Source organism: Artibeus jamaicensis, unplaced genomic scaffold, assembly GCF_021234435.1.
Source record: "Artibeus jamaicensis isolate MK-2021 breed Jamaican fruit bat unplaced genomic scaffold, CSHL_Jam_final contig_387, whole genome shotgun sequence".
Taxonomy (NCBI): Eukaryota; Metazoa; Chordata; class Mammalia; order Chiroptera; family Phyllostomidae; genus Artibeus; species Artibeus jamaicensis.
The window spans coordinates 1376756-1400234 of NW_026521812.1; the positions used below are offsets into that span (position 1 = coordinate 1376756).

The 23479-nt window shown below is 40.4% G+C and overlaps 1 protein-coding gene and 1 pseudogene across 1 annotated transcript in view; one reads left to right on the forward strand and one right to left on the reverse strand.

Moving 5' to 3' along the window:
* Positions 1–3546: 3546 nt before the first annotated feature.
* Positions 3547–15750, reverse strand: LOC119051849 (40S ribosomal protein S4-like; annotated as a pseudogene).
* Positions 15591–23479, forward strand: part of IL20RA (interleukin 20 receptor subunit alpha) — a 34807-nt gene continuing 26918 nt past the window's right edge. Inside the window, exon 1 of the mRNA XM_037148811.2 lies at positions 15591–15872. Coding sequence (XP_037004706.2) covers positions 15749–15872 — 124 coding nt within the window. The 5' untranslated portion in view covers positions 15591–15748. The remainder of the gene's footprint in view (positions 15873–23479) is intronic.

A 23479-nucleotide genomic window follows, 5' to 3' on the forward strand; every position in this document is an offset into this window, starting at 1 on the left:
GGAACTTAAGGGGAAAAAGGGGGAGGGATTTTGAGGAACAAGTATGAAAGACACAGAGATGAGGACTGGGGGGGGGGGAATTGGAGAGAGGGGGGAGACCGGGCGGGGGGCGGGTGGGATGGGAGAAATAGATTAAAAAAAAAATGTACTTGAAAAGTAACTAAATAAAAAAAAAAAAGAAAAGTAACTAAATAAAATTTAATATTTTTTTTAAAAAAAAGGTTCATCATCAAATAAATCTGAATATACACTGCCCTATTCCTCTCTTGGTAACGTACAATGTGGCCTCGATTTTTAAATTTCTGAGGTGACCGGAAGTAAAGAAACGTATTTGAGCATGGATAGCTTTGGTGGGTGCTTTTCCCCATGTAACATCCCATGAAATAAGTACTCAGAGAATACATCTTTTGGAAAACTTCTATAAATAAACTAAGAAGGAGAAAAACCAACTGATAAACAAATTCCATAGCAACACTTCAAAGCCAGACTCTGGAGCAGCAGAATCTTACTGTACCATTCTGGGCCCGGGGTTCACGCCGACTCCTCCTTCACTTTTCCAGACATTGGGAGGCCCCAGCACTGTTAGGCCTTTCTCCTCCGTTCTCCCTGCAGCCCACCCTAGTTACCCACCGGCATTGTTGGTTTAGAGCACAAAACTCTTTGAAGTTCTGTGAGCTTCAGTAAAAAAACAGACTTCTGTCTTCAGTTGGAAGTTAATGGTACTTGAAAAAAAAATACAGGCACCTCAGCAGGTCATTAAAAGTATGTCTAAGCAAAATAGAATAAAAGCATCAGAAATGATATTTAAAATGTGATTTTTTTGAAGGTGTATAATTTTTGGACTAAACAAAGATATTAGAACTATGACTACTTCCCCCATAAAGTTGCATTAACTCAAAACACCAACAGGCAATTGCTGAAACCAGTCAAGAAGAACAGAGAAGGAAGTGATGAGAAATGGTCTGCTGAATTCCAGTGTTTCTTTCAGACGGCAAAGCGACAATGAAAATGATCTCATTTCAGGAAATGCTGTGTGGTGTGGGCATTAACTAAACTTAGTGAGCTGATCATTTTGCAATACACACCTACACTGAATAAGTGTGTTGTACACTTGGAACTAATATAATGTTACAATTCTATTCGTATTTTATCAGTTATATTTTAACTAAGAAATACTAATAAAAATCAGTACTTTCACGTTCCCCCCTGCCCCCAGTATCCAGAAATTTTCAAACATAGCACTCACCATGATTACAATCCTGTGGTTCTTGGTGACATTATCTGCTTAATGTCTTTCTTACCCACCAGAGTGCAATCTTCCTAAAGAAAAGGACCACATCTCCTTGTGCATCGCTGCATCAAGCCTAGTGCAGCGCCAGGACTTAGAATGAATGCATCAATAAAATATCCATGGAAGTTAGGAGAGAAGGGAGAGAGGAAAGAAAGGGATCTTTCTGAGGTTTGGTTGTTTTAGCAAAGTGAGGATGGATTTACACTGGATTGTCTGGTTTTCCTGTGGCCCAAAAGGTTAAGTGTGTAACTGGCCATGAACCAGGAGGTAATTAACTCACAGGGGCATTATATCATGACAGTTCTTTCATATGCATTGCAATAGTGCACCCATATTTTCAGAGAAAAAAATGTAGTTCTTTTTTTTAATCCTCACCCAAGGATATGTATTTATTGATTTTAGAGACAGAGAAAGGGGAAGAGAGGGAGGGAGGGAGAGAGAAACAGTGATGGAAAAGAAACATCAATCAGTTGTCTCCTGTACGTGCCCCGACCAGGGACTGAGCTGCATGCAACCTAAGTAGGTGTCCTGCCCAGGAATCAAACCCACAACTTGTTTGTGTATGGACAACACTCCAGTCAACTGAGCCACCTGGGCAGAGAAAAATGTAGTTCCTATATCAAATGGACTCCATCAGATTTTATATCTGGGCAAAGTTGTATGGTCATATGAGGAAAAGTATAGGATGAGAGGAGTTCATACTTGGCATTTTTATATCATTTGCATGCTGCTGAGAAACTAATATTTGATCATTATGATTTGCTCAGAAACCTCAGTCTGGTGGCGATCATCATGACATCCTTAAGGTCATACAAGTGCTTTGCTGGAATGCACTGGGTGTGCGGTTACCTGTCAGTTTCAAGATGCATTAAAAAATTAATTTGATTATCAGGGAAGGAGGAGAATAAAGGGAATCTGGTCATTCTGCCTCACACTTTCCCTCTCTGCCTCCACGGCATGACTAGGTGACCCGCTTGAGCTGCTGTATATTTTCCCAGTTAATTTAGCCAAGGCTGCAAACTGAAACTCAGTAGACAACCCAATAGCATACAAGGCAGCAAACATTTAAATATCATCGACTTCCAGGCTTGCTGCACCAGATCACTGATATATTCGCACCGAATAACAAGGCAGTGGGGGGAGACAACTGTTCGTATTTTCACTCTGGTCCATTTGAAGCAAGCAAAATCACAAACTAACATCCTTTTTATTATTATGCTGGGTAAGATGTAGGGGGAAAGTGCTGCTTCAACAAAATAGGAAAGGACTCAGGTATTCTCATATTTCTTTTCTGAGCCTGGATTTGAGGGGGCCATTCTGTATGATTGTAATTCCTGTAGGTAAGCAGATGTTCGGGCAGTACAACAAGAATTATAATAATCTATGTGGGGTGTTCCTAAGACATGAGTTAGTTCTTTCAAACCCATAAAGCTTGGGGTTTTATGGAGATGAACCACATGATGGGTCCATACGCAAGCATGTGCTCATCAAATGATCTCACCTGGATCGATAGCTCAGCTCATTTGCATCTCCCGACTGTCTGGAACTGACCTGTGAGATGTATCCTCAAACCAAAGTCTTCCTTCTAAAGATTAAAATCAGATAGAATATATATGTGTATGTTTTATATAGATAAAACCAGCAGTGATAACATGCGTTTTCAGGTTCAGATTTCTTGATCTAAAACAAAAATGGGAAACAAGGTAAAGTGCCAAAAGGAAGTAATTTTAAACTAAAATCCATTGCCTCCCTACTATTTCAAGGGACACTGCCAGAGATGACTAGGCCAGAGATAGGAGCCAGGCCAAATGGGAAAGTTCACAATAGTAAACCGATCTCCACAGACCATACACAATTAATGGAGAGTTGGCTCTGGTGTGGACAGAAGAAGGCAGGGCTTGGAATTCAAAAAGCTAGATGCGAATTGTGGCCCAGACACTTTTCCGTCAGTGACATCAAGAGGTTATTTAACCTTTCACTGCCAGAGTGTCCTCAGCCTTCAAATGGGGATAACAATACCTGCCTCACAGCACGGGTGTGAGAGGATCTGTGGGAAGTCCTGGAACCCAGTACACAGCCACTTCTCTTTTTTTGTTTCTTTCCTCTTATATTTTCTCTCGTTCACAGTAATACTTTCATTTTTAAAGCATCTGTTTTCCAAGCTCTTCTACACATGGACTCTTTTTTTCATGCTGTATTATCTTTCATTAACTTCAAACAATTCTTGCAGTCCTGTCACCGAGACCTCGCATCCCTCACTGCTCTGCCTGGCCACCAGTCTCTTGTCTCTCTCTCTCCAGCAGTGGTGAGGTTGGACGCTCTTTCCATGGGGAAGGGACATCCATGGTTTGTTGCCTTTGCCGATAACAAAAATGTTGGGAAGCCGGCAGCAAAGCTGTGGCCATTGGCATCTTTCACGTGAACTACGTCAAAAGAACCAAGATGTCTTTCTATGTTGGCGATCACGCCAATTCTTCCCAGGTTATCACCTCCGGTGACCAAACACAGGTTACTAGTGTAAAACTGATGAAATCTGTAATTTTGCCCATCTCCGAATCAGTCTGAATGGTGCCATTCACCTTGATGAAAGGAGTAGGGTAGCGGAAGGCGTGAGCGTCACGGGTCACCAGATGAGGGATCCCTTTTGTGCCCTCACAGACCTTCCTCACTTTGCATTGCCTGTACTTGGCTTCTTCTGCTGTAATACCATGAACAGCAGAGCGACTTTTGGTATCATAGATCAGATGGAAATTCTCTCCAGTCTGGTCAATGCTGATGACATCCTTAAAACCAGCAGGGGAGGTTGCATTGGTTTGGACATCAATCTTTATAAATTGCTGCACATAGATTTTCTTTGCTTCATCTCCTGTTAGGGCATACTTAAGTCTGTTTCTTAGGAGAATGATGAGAGGGAGACATCCTCCCAGCTTGTGGGGGCCGGTAGATGGCTGAGGATCAAACACACTGATCAGTTTATCCATCATCCAATGCTTTGGAGCTGCTACACGTTTCAGATGCTTCTTGGGACCACAAGCTGTGGCTGTGGAGGCACGGAAAGAGGCCACATAGATTTTTCTTAACTGATCTCACAGCAAAATATGACATAAACATTAATTCTGTTGCACATATGAGAAAGCTGAGTCTCACTGTAGGACCCAGGCTAATCCCACCAGACTAGACATTGTGCTAATAGAATTATATGAGGAAATAGCTCTATTATATAAGTGAATAGAGTCAAAGACTAAAGTTTAATAATCGAAGACTTTTAAAGCTATTAGGTCAGATAGACATAAGAATATTATGCCAAGCTAGATAATTTCAATTTCATTTTTTATCACATAGTTGGGGCTACTGGAGAATGGAAATAAATATCACATTATAGAGTGCACAGTGTGGAATTTGGTAGGCTTGTGGAAAGTTGTGAAATGATACATTAAAAAAATTATTTCTTATTTGTGGTTATTGTTTGCAGAAATATACGGGTAATATGTACACATAAATATATGAAAGTTATTAAAAACTTCTTGCCATACTGAAGTTAATGTTAACTAGTAATAATGCATAAATTTTAGCAACCCTGAAAAATAATAAAATAACAATATATTGAAATACTACTGGTAAAACATTTTTGTTTTATATCTATCTTTTTATTACTACCACTAGCATACATGAATACTATTATGAGAAGTCTTCATTTAAAAATAAAGTTTTAGAACAACTTTATGGAAATCTGAGGGGGGAAAAGATGAAACAAAGAGGTAAAATTAAGGATTCAATGTATTTTTTAACAATTCTTTTTTTAATTGTATTTTTTCATTACCATTTAGCCTCTTATACACCGCTCCCCACAGCAATCACCACACTGTTTTCCACATCCATGAGTCCTTTTTCCTTTTTGCTCAAATCCTCCACCCCCAACCTCCTCTCCCTGCCTCTCACCCTGTTCTCTATGAGTCTATTTTGCTTGCTAGTTTGGTTTGTTCATTAAATTCCACATATGAGTTAAATCACATGGTATTTGTCTTTCTCTGACTGGCTTATCTCACTTAGCATAATGTTCTCTGTCCATCCATACTGTCGCAAATAGTAAAATTTTCTTCTTTTTTATGGCCGAGTAGTATTCCATTGTGTAAATGTCCTATAGTTGTTTTATCCACTCATCTGCTGATGGACATTTGGGCTGCTTCCATATCTTGGCGATTGTAAATAATGCTGCAATGGGCATAGGGGTGCATATGTCCTTTTGAATTAGTGCTTTGGATTTCTTCGGATATATTCCCAGAAGTGGGATTGCCGAGGTACCCAAAAGGTATCTCCATACTGCTTTTCACAGGGGCTGCACCAATCTGCATTCCCATCAACAATGCATGAGTGTTCCCTTTTCTCCACATCATTGGTGACACATTGTTCATTGACTTATTGATGACAGCCATTCTGACAGGTGTGAGATGGTATCTCATTGTGCTTAAATTTGCATTTCTCTAATGATTGGTGACATTGAGCATCTTTTCATATGTCTATTGGCCATCTGTATGTCCTCTTTGGAGAGATGTCTATTCAGGTCCTTTGCCCATTTTTAACTGGGTTGTTTGTTTATTTGTTTGTTTGTTGAGTTTTACAAGTTCTTTATAAATTTTGGGTATTAACCTTTAATGAGATGTATTGGTAAATATGTTCTCCCATTCTGTGGGTTGTCTTGTTATTTTGTTGATGCAAAAAGTTTTTAGTTTGCTGTGCAAAACTGCTTTAGTTTAATGTAGTCCCATTTGTTTATTTTTTTCATTTGTTTCCCTTGCCTGAGGAGATATATCTGATAAAATATTGCTGTGAGCAATGTCTGAGATTTTGCTGCCTGTGTTTTCTTCTATGATTTTTACGGTTTTAGATCTAACATTTAAATCTTTAATCCACTTTGAATTTATTCTTGTGTGTGGTGTAAAATGTGATCTAGTTTCATTTTTCTGCACTTGTCTGTCCAATTTTCCAACACCATTTATTGAATAAACTATCTTTAGCCCACTGTGTATGCTTGCTTCCTCTGTCAAATATTAATTAACTACAAAGTGTGGGTTTATTTCTGGGATCTCTATTTTGTTCCATTGATCTAAGTGTCTGTATATATGCCAATACCATGCTATTTTGATTACTGTGGCTTTATGGTATAGTTTCACATTAGCTAGCATGATTCCTCCAAACTTGTTCTTCCTTCAAAGAGAATCACTTTGGCTAGCGGGACCCTTTCTGATCCCCTATGAATTTTTGAAGTACCTGTTCAAGTTTTGTGAAACACCTCACTGATATCTTGATGAGGAAGAGTACCTGGCCATGAGAGGAGCTGAGAAATGGGCAATAAATCTGTAGAGAGTGAGAAAGAGACAAAGGGAAGGGCGGTGCCAGATGGCACTGGAGAAAGAGGCGGGGGCCAAATCTCAGCCACGGTGGAGATCGTTGCTCTTATCTTAAGAGCAATGATCAACATTTCTTGTAGCAAGATAGCAAGAAAGCCACAGGATAGATTTGCCTGAGAAAGAAATCTCTTTGCCTTGTTGTGAACTGATTGGAGAAAGCCAAAGTGGACATTCAGAAAGTAGCCGCTCCAGGCGGCTGCCCTGTGCCTGGTGTGTGTGTGGCGGGGCTGGGGGTGTGGCGGGGGGGGGGGGCTCGCCAAAGACTCACTTACTCATTGAGCTTCCAAACAATCTGGGCGATTTATCCCTTTAGGGTAAAATTTTAATATCTATTTAAACACTGGAATATAGGCTCCACCGTAAAAGGGACTTTGTCTGTTGTGGTTCTGCCGAGTCCCCAGCTCCAAAACAGAGCTCAGTACTCAGAGAGTGGTGCTCAATAAATAATTGTCGAATAGCTGAATGAATGAATTTTAAAGGAAATACTCCTATTGGGAATATAGAAAGTCCTGCTGGATCAAATCATACCCTGATATGAATGATAAATGTGAGCACCCCGAGGGGGTTGCTGGGAAGCAGTGGGTAAGGGGGTATGGCAACTGGCCAACTTCATGACACTTGTATTTATGTAAGTATGGGAGACGAACAGGTAATGCCTTAGGTTGAAAATCTTAATAGGAGTGACTAAAGCTATACTTCTGAGTCAAACTGTAAGCTTGTGTGGTCATATAGTTCTTTCAAAATGACAGCAACTTTTATGTTTTGACATAAATTGGTCATTAAACCGTGTTTTTCATTTCTTGGTTTCTTCTTTCGCAGGGAGGAACGGGGCACTGTCTTTGAACGTAGTCTAAACCAGCTGTGGAACCCCAGTGATTTCCAGTCCTGGCCTCCAGGCCTGGGCCTGTAGTGCAGCCAGTCACTCTTGACAGAAAGGTCAGTGGCAGCGGAGCCCCTGCTCCTGAGCACGGTTTGAGGGCTGAGACCGAACTTGAGATGGCTCATCTGTTCCAAACCTTTCTGTGCTGTTCAGAGCCAAAACTCAGTTTTCTGTGGGAAGAAAGTGACCCCGTATGGAGAAGGTCTGCACCGGCGGGTCTCTGCCCTCTGTCGGGTTTGTAAACTAGGACATCGCATGTCCAGGCGCAATAAACCCTGCAGGACAGCCAGACTCAGGAGCGTGAGAGCACAGTGACATCCGGCGGCTGGCGGGGCTTTTCCCAGGTTCCGTGCATACAGACGGTGAAGGATGGAGCTCACGCTACTTCAGCCTCTACTTCTGCTTTCGCCCTTCTGAGCCTGGGAACCCTGTCCAACTCCAGGAAGACTCTGAATTCAGACCAAGCAGGTTCTACCAATCACAGTTCTACCTATAAATCTGCCCTTCCGTATTCTCTCCCAGGTTTTTACTACCAGAATAATCATCTCTTTCTAGAGTTGCAGTGTTTTAAGTTGGATCGTAAATGCTAAATCTTAATGTTCAACATCTGAGAAAAGACAAAATTCCAAAATTACATTTTGGTTTTAAAAATAAGGTTTTGTCATTCATTCGGCAAATGTTCATTGTGTACCTCCTCGGTACCAGGCAGTAAGCAAAAGAGGAATTCTGACCCTCATGGAAGTCCTCACTGGGGAAGACAGACAGTGAAGTACACAAGCATGGATTTACACACACCTACCTATACGCTACGGATGGACACCATGTTGAAGTACCTGTTGAAGCATTTGTCTATTTTTATATTGGGTGTCTATTTTCCCTCATCAATTTGTATGAACTATTCACATTTCCTGCCTTCTTTTGATTCATACATGTACTGCATATTCCTTCTGCTCTGTACTTCCTCAGTCTCTTTAACAGACATTTTTCTGATGAACAACTGTTGTTAATTTTAATGAATTCTAATGTGTCAACTGTTGCCTCTATAGTAACTTGGTGCTAATTGACCAGTTTTGCTTTTCTTTGTGAGTGTCATGATTATTCTAGCCCATTTTGAAATAAAAACTCCAAAGTGACCTACATGCTAACCTAGAACTTTCAAAACTCTTCAGATCTAAATTACTTAAATTATCCAGCAGAGGGAACTATACTGCAAAAGAGTAAAGCCGAACTACCTCCGGGTTTGGAGCAAGCTAGATTGCTAATGTTGTGGTTTTGTCTTTCTATATCAGAAAACAGGACTCTTTAATTTCTTTTAATATCCTCTGGCTAATTAGCATGCCCAGGAGGCAGGTGTGACCACCAGCTGAATCATTACACCAACAGTTGCTGCATTGAGATCTATTTTGGTGATCACGTATGCCAAGGCCATTTGCATTCGCCAGGATTTTCATCTCCTTTATTACCACTATTCTTTATGCTCCTGACTAAAGTAACCTCTGTGGCTATTTATTACCCTTCCAGAAGCCAACGTTTCTATTAGGAGAATTGTTTCCATTTTCCTCAGTAGTTCTCAACCTCCCAATAGAAAAGAAATGACCAAAACATCACAAATCCCTTAGTTAAGATGTTCTTGAAATTAAGTGATAATTGCCTCATATCCAGAATATACGTATATAGAATGCCCTATATATACAGTCTTCTAAAATCATTCTACTTTTGCCTTTACATTCAGTTCTTGAACTGGCTTGTTGTCTCACAGAGAACAAACAGTTCTGGAGGCTATAAGTCTGCAGTCAAAGTGTTGGCAGTGTTGGTTCGCTCTGAGGGCTGAAAAAAGGAATCTGTCTCATGCCCCTCCCCTGGCTTCAGGGGGTCACTGACAGTCTGGGGTGTTCTGGGCTTGTAGATGCATGACCCCAATCTCTGCCTTTCTGTTCACGTGGCACTCTCTCTGTGTGCGTGTCTTCACCCGAATTTCTCTTTGTATGAGGACACAATCATACGGCTTACAGGCCCACCCTACTCCAGCAGGACCTCACCCTGACTTAACTGATTACATCTGCAACAACCCTATTTCCAAACAAGGTCATTTTCTGAGGAACTGGGGCTTAGACCCTCATTATATGAACTTGAGGGGGATATTATTTAACCCATAATAGCTCTTTAATGCACCTCAAATTATTTTTGTATGTGGTATGAAATAAGGCGATTTTCCCATAATTCACTGAAAGTCCCATTCTTTCCCCCATTAATCTAAAACACCCCCTAGGTCATTCACTGGATGTCCATACATGTAGGTCTCTATATGCTATGTCACTAGTTTTTTAGCCTACCACATTGTCTTACTGTACCTTTACAATGTCTCCTCTAGTCTCATTTGTTTCTCTCATTGCAAGGTTGTTAGAGTTGGAGCCACATGTTCCCATTCAAAGGACAATAAAACTTATCTCCCTCAAAGCCAAATGTTTGCAGTCCACAGTAGGGACTCTCCCCTTTGTGTCCCTGGAGATAAGAATTCATTTACTTTCCAGAAAACTTGTTGCAATCAGGGACAGCATTTCGCTCCCTCTCTCGAAACGTGATAGTGGCTGCTGAGCAGTGTGTAGTCGTACAAACCTCCAGATTTCGGGCTGGGGCGTCCTCAGCTGTGGTGCATGCTCAGCCTCCACCTGGCTCTCATCACATCACCCCGAGGTAGAAGAATGGGGCGTGCAGAACCAACACAGTTATTGCTGTATGTCAGTGATTTCCACCTGTGTGCCACAAGAATTTTTAAAATGTGCGATACCTCCATATTTAGTCCGGGGCACTGACCTCTTTTCCCCTTGACTGTCAAATAAAAATATGACAACAGCCAACACCATCCCTACCTGCTGTGACCATATCAAAATTATACCTATTTTCATCAGATCAGCAAAAAATATATTTTCTAACGTGCCGCAGCATTTTAGTAATTAGTTTACGTGTGCCACAAGATGGAAAAGTTTCAAAATCAGCGCTGTATGTTCACTGTATGTTCTAGAAACCTCATTTGTTTTTGGCATAAAAATGAACAAATGCAGATAATAAGAAACTTATCACGGATCACTCCCAGCAATTAAGGAAAAAGATAAAAACTATCGATAGATATAACAACATGAACGAACTTCAAAGATATTCTGTTGAGCAAAAGAAGCCAGACACAAAGGGATACAGACTATGTGGTTCCATTCACTGGGAGGGGAAAGAAGATCAAACAGGAGTCAGGTGGCAACGAAGTGGACACAGCGATCTCCCATGTTGCAGGGCTCTGGGAAGAAGCCGGGGGGAACCTCCTGGCATGCTGGAAATAGTCTATATTTTGATCTAAGGTTGGTAACATGGTTGTGTATAAATGAAAACCTTAAGATTAGTGTACTTTATGCCCTTTATATATGCCATGCCTTCATAAAAACTTAAAAAAAAAACTTTAGTCAGTTGTTTCGTGGGAATTGGCAAGTGATTCTAAAATGTATATCAAACTGCAAAGGGCAAAAAATATCCAAGATACTCACATAAGAGCAAAATAAAGGGACTTGCTCTACTAGGGCAAGGATAAAGTAATTATAAAACAGTGTGGTGCTGGAATAGTAACAGACAGGCCAATGGAACAGAGTCTATATTCGTGCATGACATGGAGCTTATGAAGGAGGTGGGACTGAACAGCTGAAAGGAAAGGGTGGAGAAAATAGTGCTGGGTCAACTGGACTCACATTAAAATAAAACTTGAACCCCTACTTCACATCATATATAAAAATCAATTCTAGGCATGTCATCATTTGAAATGTGAAAAAATGAAACAGTAAAGCTTTCAGAAGATAGCTTAGAAGAATATCTTCATGACCTGAGAGTGAGATAACATTTTTTAAACAGGACACAAAATATAACGACCATAAGAGAAATAATGGTAAGTAGACTATATTACATTTAAGAACTTCTTTTATTACCCTAGTACGAGAGTAGAAGGGCCAGCCACAGCAAGAGGAAAAGTATTTGCAACATACACAACTGCTGAAGGGCTTATGTTTGGCACGTGTAACAAATTCCTTCAAACAAATTAAAAACAAAATAAAAATACAATCTAATAGAAAAAATAGGCAAGAAACTTGATCAGATCATAACACAAATGGCTAATAAACTTAAGAAAAAGTTCTAAATGTCATTAATTGTCAGAAAAATGAAAATGAAAACCACAATGAGATACCACCGCACACCCTCTAAAATGGCTAAAATTATGAAGCTTGAAAATACCAAGTGTTGACAAGAATGCAGAAGACAAACTCTCATTAGAGCTAACAAGCATGTACATCATTACAACTACTTTGGCAAACAGGTTCCGCATTATTTACTTAAGGTGAAATCATGTCTGTCCTATGATCCACCAGCTAGACTTCTGGGTACATATCTGGCAGAAAATGTGCACCTAAGCAAGAGACACAATGAGTATCTTCAAACAACACTACCATCAATAGCTCCAAACCAGAAACAAAGTTCATCGAAAACAGAATGAATAAACAATATTGTGGCATAGTCAGACTTCACAGCATTACACAACTATGAGCAACAACGTGGATGACTCTCATAGTATAATGTTGAATGAGAGAAGCCAGACACAATGGAATCCACACTGATACGGGGAAGATGTGAAGGGTAAGAGAGAGGCCTCTGCGGGGTTAGCAGGTCTCTGTTTCTTAACTTGTGGGATGCATATCAACATTTGCCCTTTGTGATAACTCGTTGAGCTGTAGCATCTATCTTTGTGCATTTTTCTGTATGTGAATTGTACTTAAATTTTTTAATCTTTTAAAATGCATGAACCACTTCTCAAAAAATTGAAAAAAAGTCAAGAAACATGATGAGATCGCATACTATAGGATTTTAAATAGTACGTATTATTTGGATTTAAGCAGAGGGCATAATACAAAAATTGCTAGTGGCCTTAAATACCCACAAAGAATGGCAGAGTACGCCAAAAGGATTTTAGAAATCTCAGCACTGGATGCTTATCCACTCCCAATATTCTCTCCTTTCCTCAAATTTGGCCTACCCCAACCCTTTCCAAAGAACTTTATCCTGCCAACTCTTTCCCACCACTACCTGTCCCCTAATTTTCTGGTTTATTTTTGCAGCAGTCACCTTACTACATTCTGAACCTGCCTTGCAACACCAAAGTGTCCGGGAATGGGTATCTATTGCCATTCACAATTGAGTTTACAATATGAAAATTGCACCAATGCTGCATTTTCTTAAATTAATAAGTATACACCTCAATATGTGTGTTATTTTGCAGTTCACCCCTCAAAAGTATTTGCTTGATTTTCTTAAGTGACAGAGGCATAAAAGGAAGTCATTAAAAGCGTAGACTTTGGAATTAGATTAACCAGGATTCAGATTCCAGTTCTGTTGTTTATTAACATTTTGTAACTCAGGGTACCATGACTCACTCACAGAGCTGGTGCAAGGATCTAAGAAGGCAGTAAATGTAAAATTCTTAGCATAAAAACTGGCTCAGAGTAAGAAATCAGTAACTTCAGGTGATGATGATGATGGAGGAGGAAGAAGAGAAGACCTTATTATCATCATTCCTGGAAACGATTTAAACTGCAATAGGAAAAGCTTGTATTTTGTTTGTTTGTTTGTAGTATTTACTGCTGGGGTTGAGGGTGGGAGGTATTTGTGTATGACGTTCCTGACCAGAAAGCCCAAAAACCCATACAGCGGGCTCCAAAAATTAAGATCTCAGCATGATAAATCATGGCAAGAAGCATAATCTTTATAGCAGAACAAAATACCCATTTAAGTGTGTTGACTCATTTCAGAAATCTCCTGAAGAATATTCTGTTTATTTTTTGACTAGGAAGATTTAGATTGGGAGGAACTGGGGTGAGTGAGAATTTAAAAGCACAGAAGAAACTCCCTAAGGTGAGTCCTGGGTCAGAGGTAAAAAACAAAAGTCAGAGCTCCACTCTTCAATTTAATGCACGGGAAACATCAACTACACGCCCAGCAGTTGCTCAGAGTCACTCAGCCTACAAAAACCACAGGTGTACTGAGTGCAGAGTGATAGGTTGCTAAACAGGTATGAGACCTGAGAAATTCTGACTAGTGGGAAGGGACAGATGAACGGAGGAGGATACAGATTACTGGCTCACAAACAAGGTATGCCCCACTTACGGGGAAGGACTCCAAGTCCCAGGTACCTACCCTTTCCCACCTCCTAGTAGGAGGAGACAATGAACTGTTATTGCTCAAGTTAAGAACAGATCACATCACAGGAGAAGGGATGGAGGGCCATGCATATGTCTGCTTTAGCCCCTTTAGGGCCACGAACCGTTCGTGTTTGAACAGAAATGCATACAAGTCCTAAAGCTCAGATACCAAAAAGTAACTGGCGCACAGTATCTTTGTGCCAAACATGCATTATATTTACTAATCCACTAGACTTAAAATGATAATGGAGCTAAACTAATGTAATTTTCAGTTAGTAAGAACAGCAGCTCAAGATAATGCCAATGATCTAATACTATCCTAGAATCTTTCCTAATATGTTCAGCCCTTCCTAAACGTTTACCAAATCAGTAAGAATCCAGCCAGGAAAACAGAAGCCATACCAGTTATTTTAACAGAAAGAATCTCCTACGAGGAACTGGGTAAACCGATGTCGGAGAATTTAAAAAGTACAATGAAAAGGGGATTCTGAGAGTGAGACAGAGTAACTACCGGAAGCAGTCCTAGGGCTAAAGAAACAAACGTGGGGGGGGTGTGGGGCAGGGGGGGGTACATCTTGGAAGAAGCCGGGAAACTGCAACTCAGACCTCTGGAAATGGGGCCTGGCCAGCCCGTTGCTGGTATCCTTGAGGCAGGGCAACAAGGCTAATGCTGGGCAACAAGGCTAACGCTGGGCGTCAAGGAAGAAGCAGGAAACCGGCAGCAGCTCCCGCCGTAATACCGACCCTGGGGCGCTATGCTGACTACAGAAATATGAAGCTGGAAGACCCTGAGCTCCCCCTCCAGCTTCCAGTGTTCCTCTAGCGCCCTCTACTGGTGGAATCTAAAGGGCCTGGCCACAAGAAATAGAGTTTGCAGAGTCCTGGGTTCTGCATCCCAAAGCCAAGTCCAGTCAGAGACAGTCTTAGCCTGGATTCATCCTGTTTCCAAGTCTTTCTGGGGAGGGGGAGGTAACTTGTTTAGGGGACTCTGAAAATCTTGACAATCTTCTCACTCACTCCCATAAAAAAAATAGAATAATCTTTTTTCAATTATTGAAGAAGATTCTTTTTTCTAAGATAAAGGTAGTTGAGCGAATTTTAGGGTCGTTTCACATTATCTGTACATTTGTAAACAGGTATTCATGAGAGAAAGAAAGGCAACACACCTGCAATAAATCGTTTATTCTGTTTTAAGGCTGTGCCCAATCTTTATAACTCCTTTCAAAGCCTCGAGCCAAGACTGCCTCTCTGATTTTCCTTATACCGTTTCCACACGTTTCTTAATTGCAAACCTGCCTTCCCACTATGAAGAGCATGAGACGGAGCATCAGGCCTGTTTGGAAGTCTCTACACCACGGCTCACAGGCTTGGAGACTGCGTTCAGGGTGAGCCCTCACTTTCTGAGTCTCCCCTTCCTCATCCGTAAAGTGGGACAATACCTAACTGCAGGTGGCGAGGATTAAATGTAATCAAATGCAATGTGTGGCAGTATGTTGAGAAATGAATAAACCATTTCATTCTTCTTCCAGCACCGAACTCTGACATTTCAAAATTTTTCGGGAGGTGGCAATGAGGCCTGGTTACTAGAATCAATTTTCAGTGATTTGTGATGTTTCTCCTCTCACTCTACCGCAGTGAGGTTTTACCTCTAGTAGTGGCCTCATTGGTTGAAGCGCACACGATCAGAACCGAAACAAGGAGTGGCTAGGGACCAGAAATCGCCGGGACCCTCCCCTCGCCTCGGCGTCCAGCCTGGGACTCCAGCGGGACGAGGGTGGGGCGCGGACCTGGCACCGCCTCCCCCAGCCCTGAGCCCAGGGCAGCTCGGCGCGCAGCCTGAGCTTCGGGACCCGGGCGCAGAGGGAAGCCGCCGCCGCCCTGGGCCTTCGGGGCGTCGGGCGCTGCCGGCCTTCCGTGGAGATGTGACCCGAATCCGCCGCCCATGTGGGGCTCCAGACCCCCAGCGAGGGCGGCGGCCAGAAGGGCCCCGGAGCCCGGCCGTCCGGCCCTCCCACTGCTGCTGCCGCCTCTGCTGCTGCTGGCGGCCGCGCCAACGGGACGTGCAGGTAAGTGGGCCGTCCCGGCCAGACCTGGACAATGCCTACACCGTCCTGCGCCTAGTTTGCAGCGCGGAGAGCCCCAGGTAGAAACTCACTGCTGCGCTTAGTTCTGAGCCAAGTTTGCACCGACTGCGCGCTTCACACTTTTCCGTGCTGGTTGCAGTTGGGGCAGGAGGAAGTTTGACGGTGGTCACCGTGGCCCATAGTAACCCCACACTAGGCTTTGATCCGCGCGTCGCAGGCTCCCGCCACCCTCGCCAGGGCTGCTCGGAGAAGCGCGGGTGGATTGCGCGCTGCGGCCACCTAGACCTGTTGCACTTAAATAGGGAACTCCCCGGAGCTGGAGGTGGTGTCTGAGCTTTACAAAACCAACATCCCTGAAAGAAAGGTTCTGATCCGAAGGAACCGGGTCTAGAAAAAAGCAGCGTTTCCAAAGAAAGGTCTCCTCTCCTGGTCGTTTTCCCTCTTTCAGAGACGACCACGTACAGATATGTGGTGCCCTTTGATTATTTTTGGAAATAAAACTTGTAACTAATCCATGACAAGGTAACTGCACTGTTTTTGGTTTTGCTCTTAAGTTTAAACTCTGTCAGTTGGCATGCAATGAACCAGAATGTTTCATTCACCTGATTTCTTTTTTTCTTTTGCATGTCTGGTATAGAGAAAAAAATGGAGTTTTTTTTTCTTGGAACGCCCCCTTTTTATTGACATAGAATATTATGTGAGTTTTAGGTGTACAACATGATGATTCTGCATTTCTATGCCACCATGAGTCTATCACTATCTATTACCATCCAGAGTTCAAACAATGTTATTGATCATAGTCCCCATGCTGGACATTACATCTCCATGACCTATTTTGCAACTAGAAGTTTGTACCTCCATCCCCTTCACCCATTTTGCCAACCCTTCTTTCTTTGGCAAGCACCAATCTGTTCTGTAAGTCTGGTTTCATTTTGTTTGCTTGTTTATTTGTTTGTTTTGCTTTTTTAAAATTCCACATACAAGTGAAACCACATGATACCTGTCTTTCACTGGCATAATACCTTCAAATTCCATCCACGTTGTCACAAGTGGCAGGTATTCATTCTTTATTACACACACACATCCTGCATCCTTTTTATCCATTTATCCGCAGGTGGACACTTAGGTTGTTTACCTGTCTTGGCTATTGTAAATAATTCTGCTATGTACATAGGAGCATATGAGTCCTTTCTAATTAGTGTTTTGTTTTCTCCAAATAAATACTTAGATTTGGAATTACTAGTAGAATATATGGTAGCTCTGTTTTTAATTTTTTTGAAGAGCTTTTGTACTGTTTTCCACAATGTCTGCACCAGTTTACATCCCCACTAACAGTGCACAAGGATTCCATGTTCTCCACATCCTCACTAACACGTGTTATTTCTTGTCTTTTGATAATAACAGATATGAGGTGATATCTCATTGTGGTTTCAGTTTGCACTTCCATGATGATTAGTGATGTTGAGCATCTTTTCATGTGCCAGGTGGTCATTTGCATGTCTTCTTTGGAAAATTCTCTATTCAGATCATCTTCCCATTTTCAAATTATATTTATTGTTTGTTTTTCTCTTGTTATTGAATTGTATGAGTTCTTTATATATTTTGGATATTAATCATTTATTGAATATCTGATTTGCAAATATTTCCTACCATTCGGTTGCCTTTTCACTTTGCTAGCGGTTTCCTTTGTTGTGCTAAGTGTTTTAGTTTGATGTGGTCCCACTTGCTTACTTTTGCTTTTGTTTCCCTTGCCTTTGGTGTCAGACCCCCAAAAATTATCACCAAGATTGACTGATGTCAAGGAGCTTACCTTGTGCTTTTTTCTAGGAGTTTTGTTTCCAGTCTTACATACAAGTCTTCAATCCATTTTGAGTTCATTTTTTTGTATGGCATAAGACGGTGATCCAGTTTCATTCTTTCCCATATGACTGTCCATTTTCTCAACATCATTGATTGAAAAAAACTCTTTTCCCCAGTGTATATTCTAGTCTCTTCATTCTTTTCCATTGATCTACAAATATGCCTGTATTTATGCCAATAGCATACTGTTTTGGTTACTATAGCTTTGTAATATAGTTTGAAATCAGGCCACATGATACCTCCAGCCTTGTTCTTTTTTTCTCAAGATTCCTTTGGTTATTTGGGATATTTTGTGATTCCATACATATTTTAGGATTGTTCTGATTCTGTAGAAAATACCATTGTGATTTTGATAAGTATTGCATTTAATCGATAGCTTGCTTTGGGTAATATGGACATTTAAACAATATTAATTCTTCCAATCCATAAGCATGGAATATTTTTCCATTTATTTGCATCTCCTTTAATTTCTTTTTTAAAGTGTCGTACAATTTTCAGTGTACAGGTCTTTCATCTCCTCAGTTAAATTTACTTCTAGGTATTTTATTTTTTGTGATCCAATTGTAAGTAGATTGTTTTCTTAATTTCTCTTTCTGCTAATTCTTCGCTAGCATATAAAAATACAACAGATTTGAAATGTTAATTTTGTACCCTGTAATTGTATTCATTTTTTGGTTCTAATAATTTTTTGGTGAAGTCTTTAGGGTTTTCTATTAATAAAATGTTATTCACAAATAAGTTTTACTTCTTCCTTCCCAATTTGGATACCTATTATTTCTTTTTATGTCAAATTGCTCTGGCTAGGATTTTCAACACTATGTTGAATAAAAGTCTCCAGAGTAGGCATCCTTGTCTTGTTCCTGATATTAGAGGAAAAGCTTTCGGTTTTTCACCACTGAGTATGATGTTAGCTGGGGACTTCCCATATATGACCTGTGTCATACTGAGATGTTTTTTTCTGTACCTGCTTTGTTGTGAATTTTAATCATAAATGAGTATTGAATTTCATCAAATACTTCTGCATCTATTGAAATAACAGTATGACTTTTATCCTTCATTTAGTTAACATGGTATATCACATTGATTGCTTTGCAGACTTTGAACCATTCTCTTATCCTTGGAATAAATCCCACATTATCATAGTGTAGGATCCTTTTAATGTATTGTTGAATTCGGCTTGCTAATATTTTGTTGAGGATTTTTGCATATATGTTCATCAGGGATGTTGGCCTGTAACTGTCTTCCTTTGTGATTTGCTTATCTGATTTTGGTATTAGGGTAATGCTGCCCTGATGACATGAGTCTGGACGCATTCCCTCCTCTTCAGTTTTTGGCAGAGTTTGAGAAGGATAGGTATTAAATCTTTTTCAAATGTTTGGTAAAATTCACCAGTGAGGCAGTCTGGCCCCAGACTTTTGTTTGTTGGGATTTTGTTTTTTTTTATTATTATTGATTCAATCTACTAGTAATTGGGCTATTCAGATTTTCTGTTTCTTCATGATTCAGTCTTGAAAGACTGTATGTTTCTAAAAATGTATCCATTTCTTCTATTTTGTCCAATTTGTTGGTATACAGTGGTTCATAGTATTCTTTGGGATCAGTTGTAACCCTTTTTTATTTCTGATTGTATTTATTTATTTGAGACTTTCTCTGTTTTTTAGTGAGTCTAACTAAAGGTTTGTTAATTTTTGTTTCTTTTCACAGAACCAACTCTTTTTTTTTTTAATATTTTCTTTATTTATTTTTCGAGAGAGGGGAAGGGAAGGAGAAAGAGTGGGAGAGAAACATCAATGTGTGATTGCCTCTCATGCGTCCCCTGCCGGGAACTGGCCTGCAACCCAGGCATGTGCCCTGAGTGGGAATCGAACCGCGATACTCTGGTTCGCAGGCCCGCGCTCAATCCACTGAGCTACGCCAGCCAGGGCAGAACCAACTCTTAATATCGTTGATCTTTTTTATTGTCTTTTTAGACTCTATTTCATTTATTCCTGCTCTGATCTTTATTTCTTCCTGCTACTAACTTTAGGCCTTGTTTGTCCTTCTTTTTCTAATTCGTTTAGGTATAAAGTTAAATTGCATCTTTGAGATTTTTCTTGTTCTGTCTTACAACTGCTTTCAAATTTCTATAAATTTCTGTCTTGCAGCTGCTTTTGCTGCATCTCATAGATTTTGGCATGTTTCACACCCATTTCCATTTGTCTTAAGGTATTGTTTTCCTTGATTTATTCATTGACCCATTGGTTTTAGTAGCATGTTGTTTAGTTACCACATACAGTATTTTATTATTTGTTCAGTTTTCTTCTTGTAATTTATTTCTAGTTTTGTACTATTGTAGTTGGAAAAGACTCTTGATAATGATTTCAGTCTTCTTAAATTTACCGTTTATGGCCTAACATGTGATCTATCTGGAGAACGTTATACATGCACTTGAGAAGAAGGTACATTCTGCTGCTTTTGAGTGCACTGTTCTATACACAGTTATTAAATCTGTGTGGTCTAATGTGTTGTTTAAGGCAGCTGTCTTCTCTCTCTCTCTCTCTTTCTTTTCTTCCTTCTTTCCTTCTTTCCTTCTTTCTTCTGCAAAAAATACTGTGCATTTTCTTCAAATGGGTACAACATACAGGAGTTATTGGTGAAAGCCAAGGTCTTTCCTCTTAGATAATTAAGAGGCAGGTAAAGGCAAGGCCAGGCTGTTTTCCTTTCTGATTATTTAGCCTAATTCACAGGTAAACTTTGGCAAACCGAAGAGGTGGAGTTAACCTATTCCCTACATACTTTCTCCCAAATGTTAGAGGTTTCGCAAGCTTTGGCGAGTGCCAGATGTGTAAACCAAGACCACGTTTCCTGACAAGTGGCTAAAATTCTAATTTCTATGTTTGTTGTTATGTTTCTATGTGACTTAGTCACTCCAAACAGTAAGCAGCAGAATGAACCTTCTGCTTTGCACCCTGAGGAGTGTCACTTGTATTCTTTTTTTATTTAAATATTTTATTATTTATGCTATTACAGTTGTGCCAGTGTTTGCCCTTGGACCCCCCACCCAGCCTGCCCCAGCTCCCACAGTCAGTCCCCACACCATTGTCTGTGTCCATGGTTCTCCATACATGTTCTTTGGCTAGTCCCTTCTCCTTTAGACCAGTCTCTTCCTCCTCCCTCCCCTCTTACTGCTGCCAGTCTGTTCCTTGTTTCTGTGCCTCTGGTTCTACCTGGCTCTTTAGTTTATTTTGTTCATTACATTCTACTTATAAGTGAGATCACATAGTATTTGAAGGCCGGTGTTTCTTTATTGACTTTCTGTCTGGATGATAAATCCATTCATGTAAGTGGGGTATTGAAGTCCAGTACTGTTATTATATTGCTGTTAATTTCTCCCTTCGTGTCTTAATATTCGCTTCATGTAATTAGGTGTTTCTGTGTTGGGTGTATAAATGCAGTTGACACTTGAACAAAATCCCCCAAATCTTTCCAAAATCCTCAAAGAGGGGAAAATATAGAGTTTTTTTATATCTATAAACAATTGAACCTAGTTTGCTTTTGGAGCTTTAGAATACAATCTAAATATTAGCACTACACTCACTTATTAGAACTAACACACTATAATGAACACAATGAGGGTATTGGTTGCAGCATCTCCTCTTTGATATAAACACAGCAGCACCAGGGATTTTATTTTACTGATATGTTATTCCAGGACATAGTTCATACACACACAAATGATTCTAGCAGAACTAATTAAGCTTTTTAATTATTTTTTAAGCTTTGTATTTTGAACTAATTTGAGTATTACAGAAAAGTTGCAAAAAAAAAGTGTCAGGTTTCATAACTCGCTCATCTAGTTTCCTCCATTTTCACCTCCTGTGTAACCAACCATTCTACAAGGTTCGAAATTAGCAAATTAATGTTGGTGTAATATGTTTACTAAACTGTAGACCTTGCTGTCATTTCACCAGTTTTTCAACCAGTGCCCCCTCTTCTGTTCCAGGACCCCACACAATATTAACTGTCACGTCTCCTTCATCTCCTCCAATCTGTGACAGTCCCTTAGCCTTTCTTTGCATTCAGGTTCTTGACACTTGTAAAGAGTTCTGATCAACTCTTCCTTAGAATATTCCTCAGTTTGGGTTCATCTGCTGTTTCCTCGTGATTAGCGAGGTTATTACTTTTGCACAGGAGTGTACACTTTTGCACCATATACAGGCCCTGACTGGTGTGTCCCAGTTGGTTGGGCATCATCTCACGAGGCGAAAGAGAGGTTGCAGGTGTGATTCCCTGGTCAGGGCACGTGCCTGGGTTGTGGGTTTTGTCCCAGTCAGCACACTCGTAAGAGGTAACTAATGGATGTGTCTCTCTCCCATTGATGTTTTTCTCCTCTTTCTCCCTCCCTTCTCCTCTCGCTGAAAATAAATAAATAAAATCTTGAAAAAGAACACCATACATATTATGTTGTCTTTCTCAGTGCAACACGCCAAAGCATGTATGATATTAACATGTCTTTTTACTGATGACATTAGCCTTGACCATGTGGTTGAGGCGGTATCCAGATTTTTCTCTGTAGGATCTCACTTTGTGATTAATAAATATCTTGTGGGGAAATACTTTGAGATCATGCAAATATCCTGTTTCCCCTCAAACTTATACCCACTGATTTTAGTATCCACCGATGGATACTGCATAGATATCACGATTAATGGTGATTTTTTAAATTTCCCTCTTTACTTCTCCATATTAGTTGGAATACTATTGCAAGGAAAAGCTGTCAACTCCTCCATTTACTTAATTATTTGATTGTTTAAATGTGTCAATAAGAACTCATAAACATTTACTTTGAGTTATCATCCAATACTGTTATATTTTCTGCTCAGATTTTTCTAGCTTTGGTCATTAAAAGCTCTTTCTGTCTGGCTCCTCCTCCTCCACTTCTATAATGGGCATGTTAACTGCAAAATCCTCACTGTTGCTCCGACGAGGGCCGTTTTTCATACTTACACCTAACTGTCCATGTAATTCCTCCTCCTCCATTTTAGATGAAAATATACATGTTGTAAAAGGGCCACTAAACTATCTACTAAATGCCCTACCTTCTTATTTTAAAAATTGGCTCATAGTTTTTAAGTTCAAAGTGTAACTTCACATGTAGTTCAGGAGCAAATAGCAGAGGGGAATGAGCTGTTTGAGAGGATCAGATTTAATGAAGAAGAATTACTTTAACATCCTATGCATCCATTCTGAGTTTTCAAAAGTTAAAATGTACTTGACACAATATGATTTTTAAATCATCTTGCTTTGAGCACTTTTCATTCATTCATTCATTCATTTAATGTAATTCATTCCTACTTTCAGGCGCTGTTCTAGGCATTGAGGTGAATGAAAACAAGGCTTCTTTCTTCATGGAGCCTTCAGTCTCAGACGAGTTATTACGTTACAGTGTAAACACCAGAGTCAAGGAGACCCAGCTTATTCAGAAGCACAGGACACGGCAATTGATCTGATTTAGGGGTCAGGCTGGGCTCCCTGTAAAAGAGGTCTCTTAAACTGAGACTCACGAGAATTATGATGGTGTGTGTGTGTACACATACCTGTCACATCGCACTCACTCTGCTTGCAGAGAAGACACCCATGGAAAAGAAATGACGTGTCCACGTAAATGCCTTACTGTGAATAAATACTGCAAAACCTTTTAAAAAACGTAAATTCAATGAATAGTCACAGATAGGCTGCCATTCATCCAC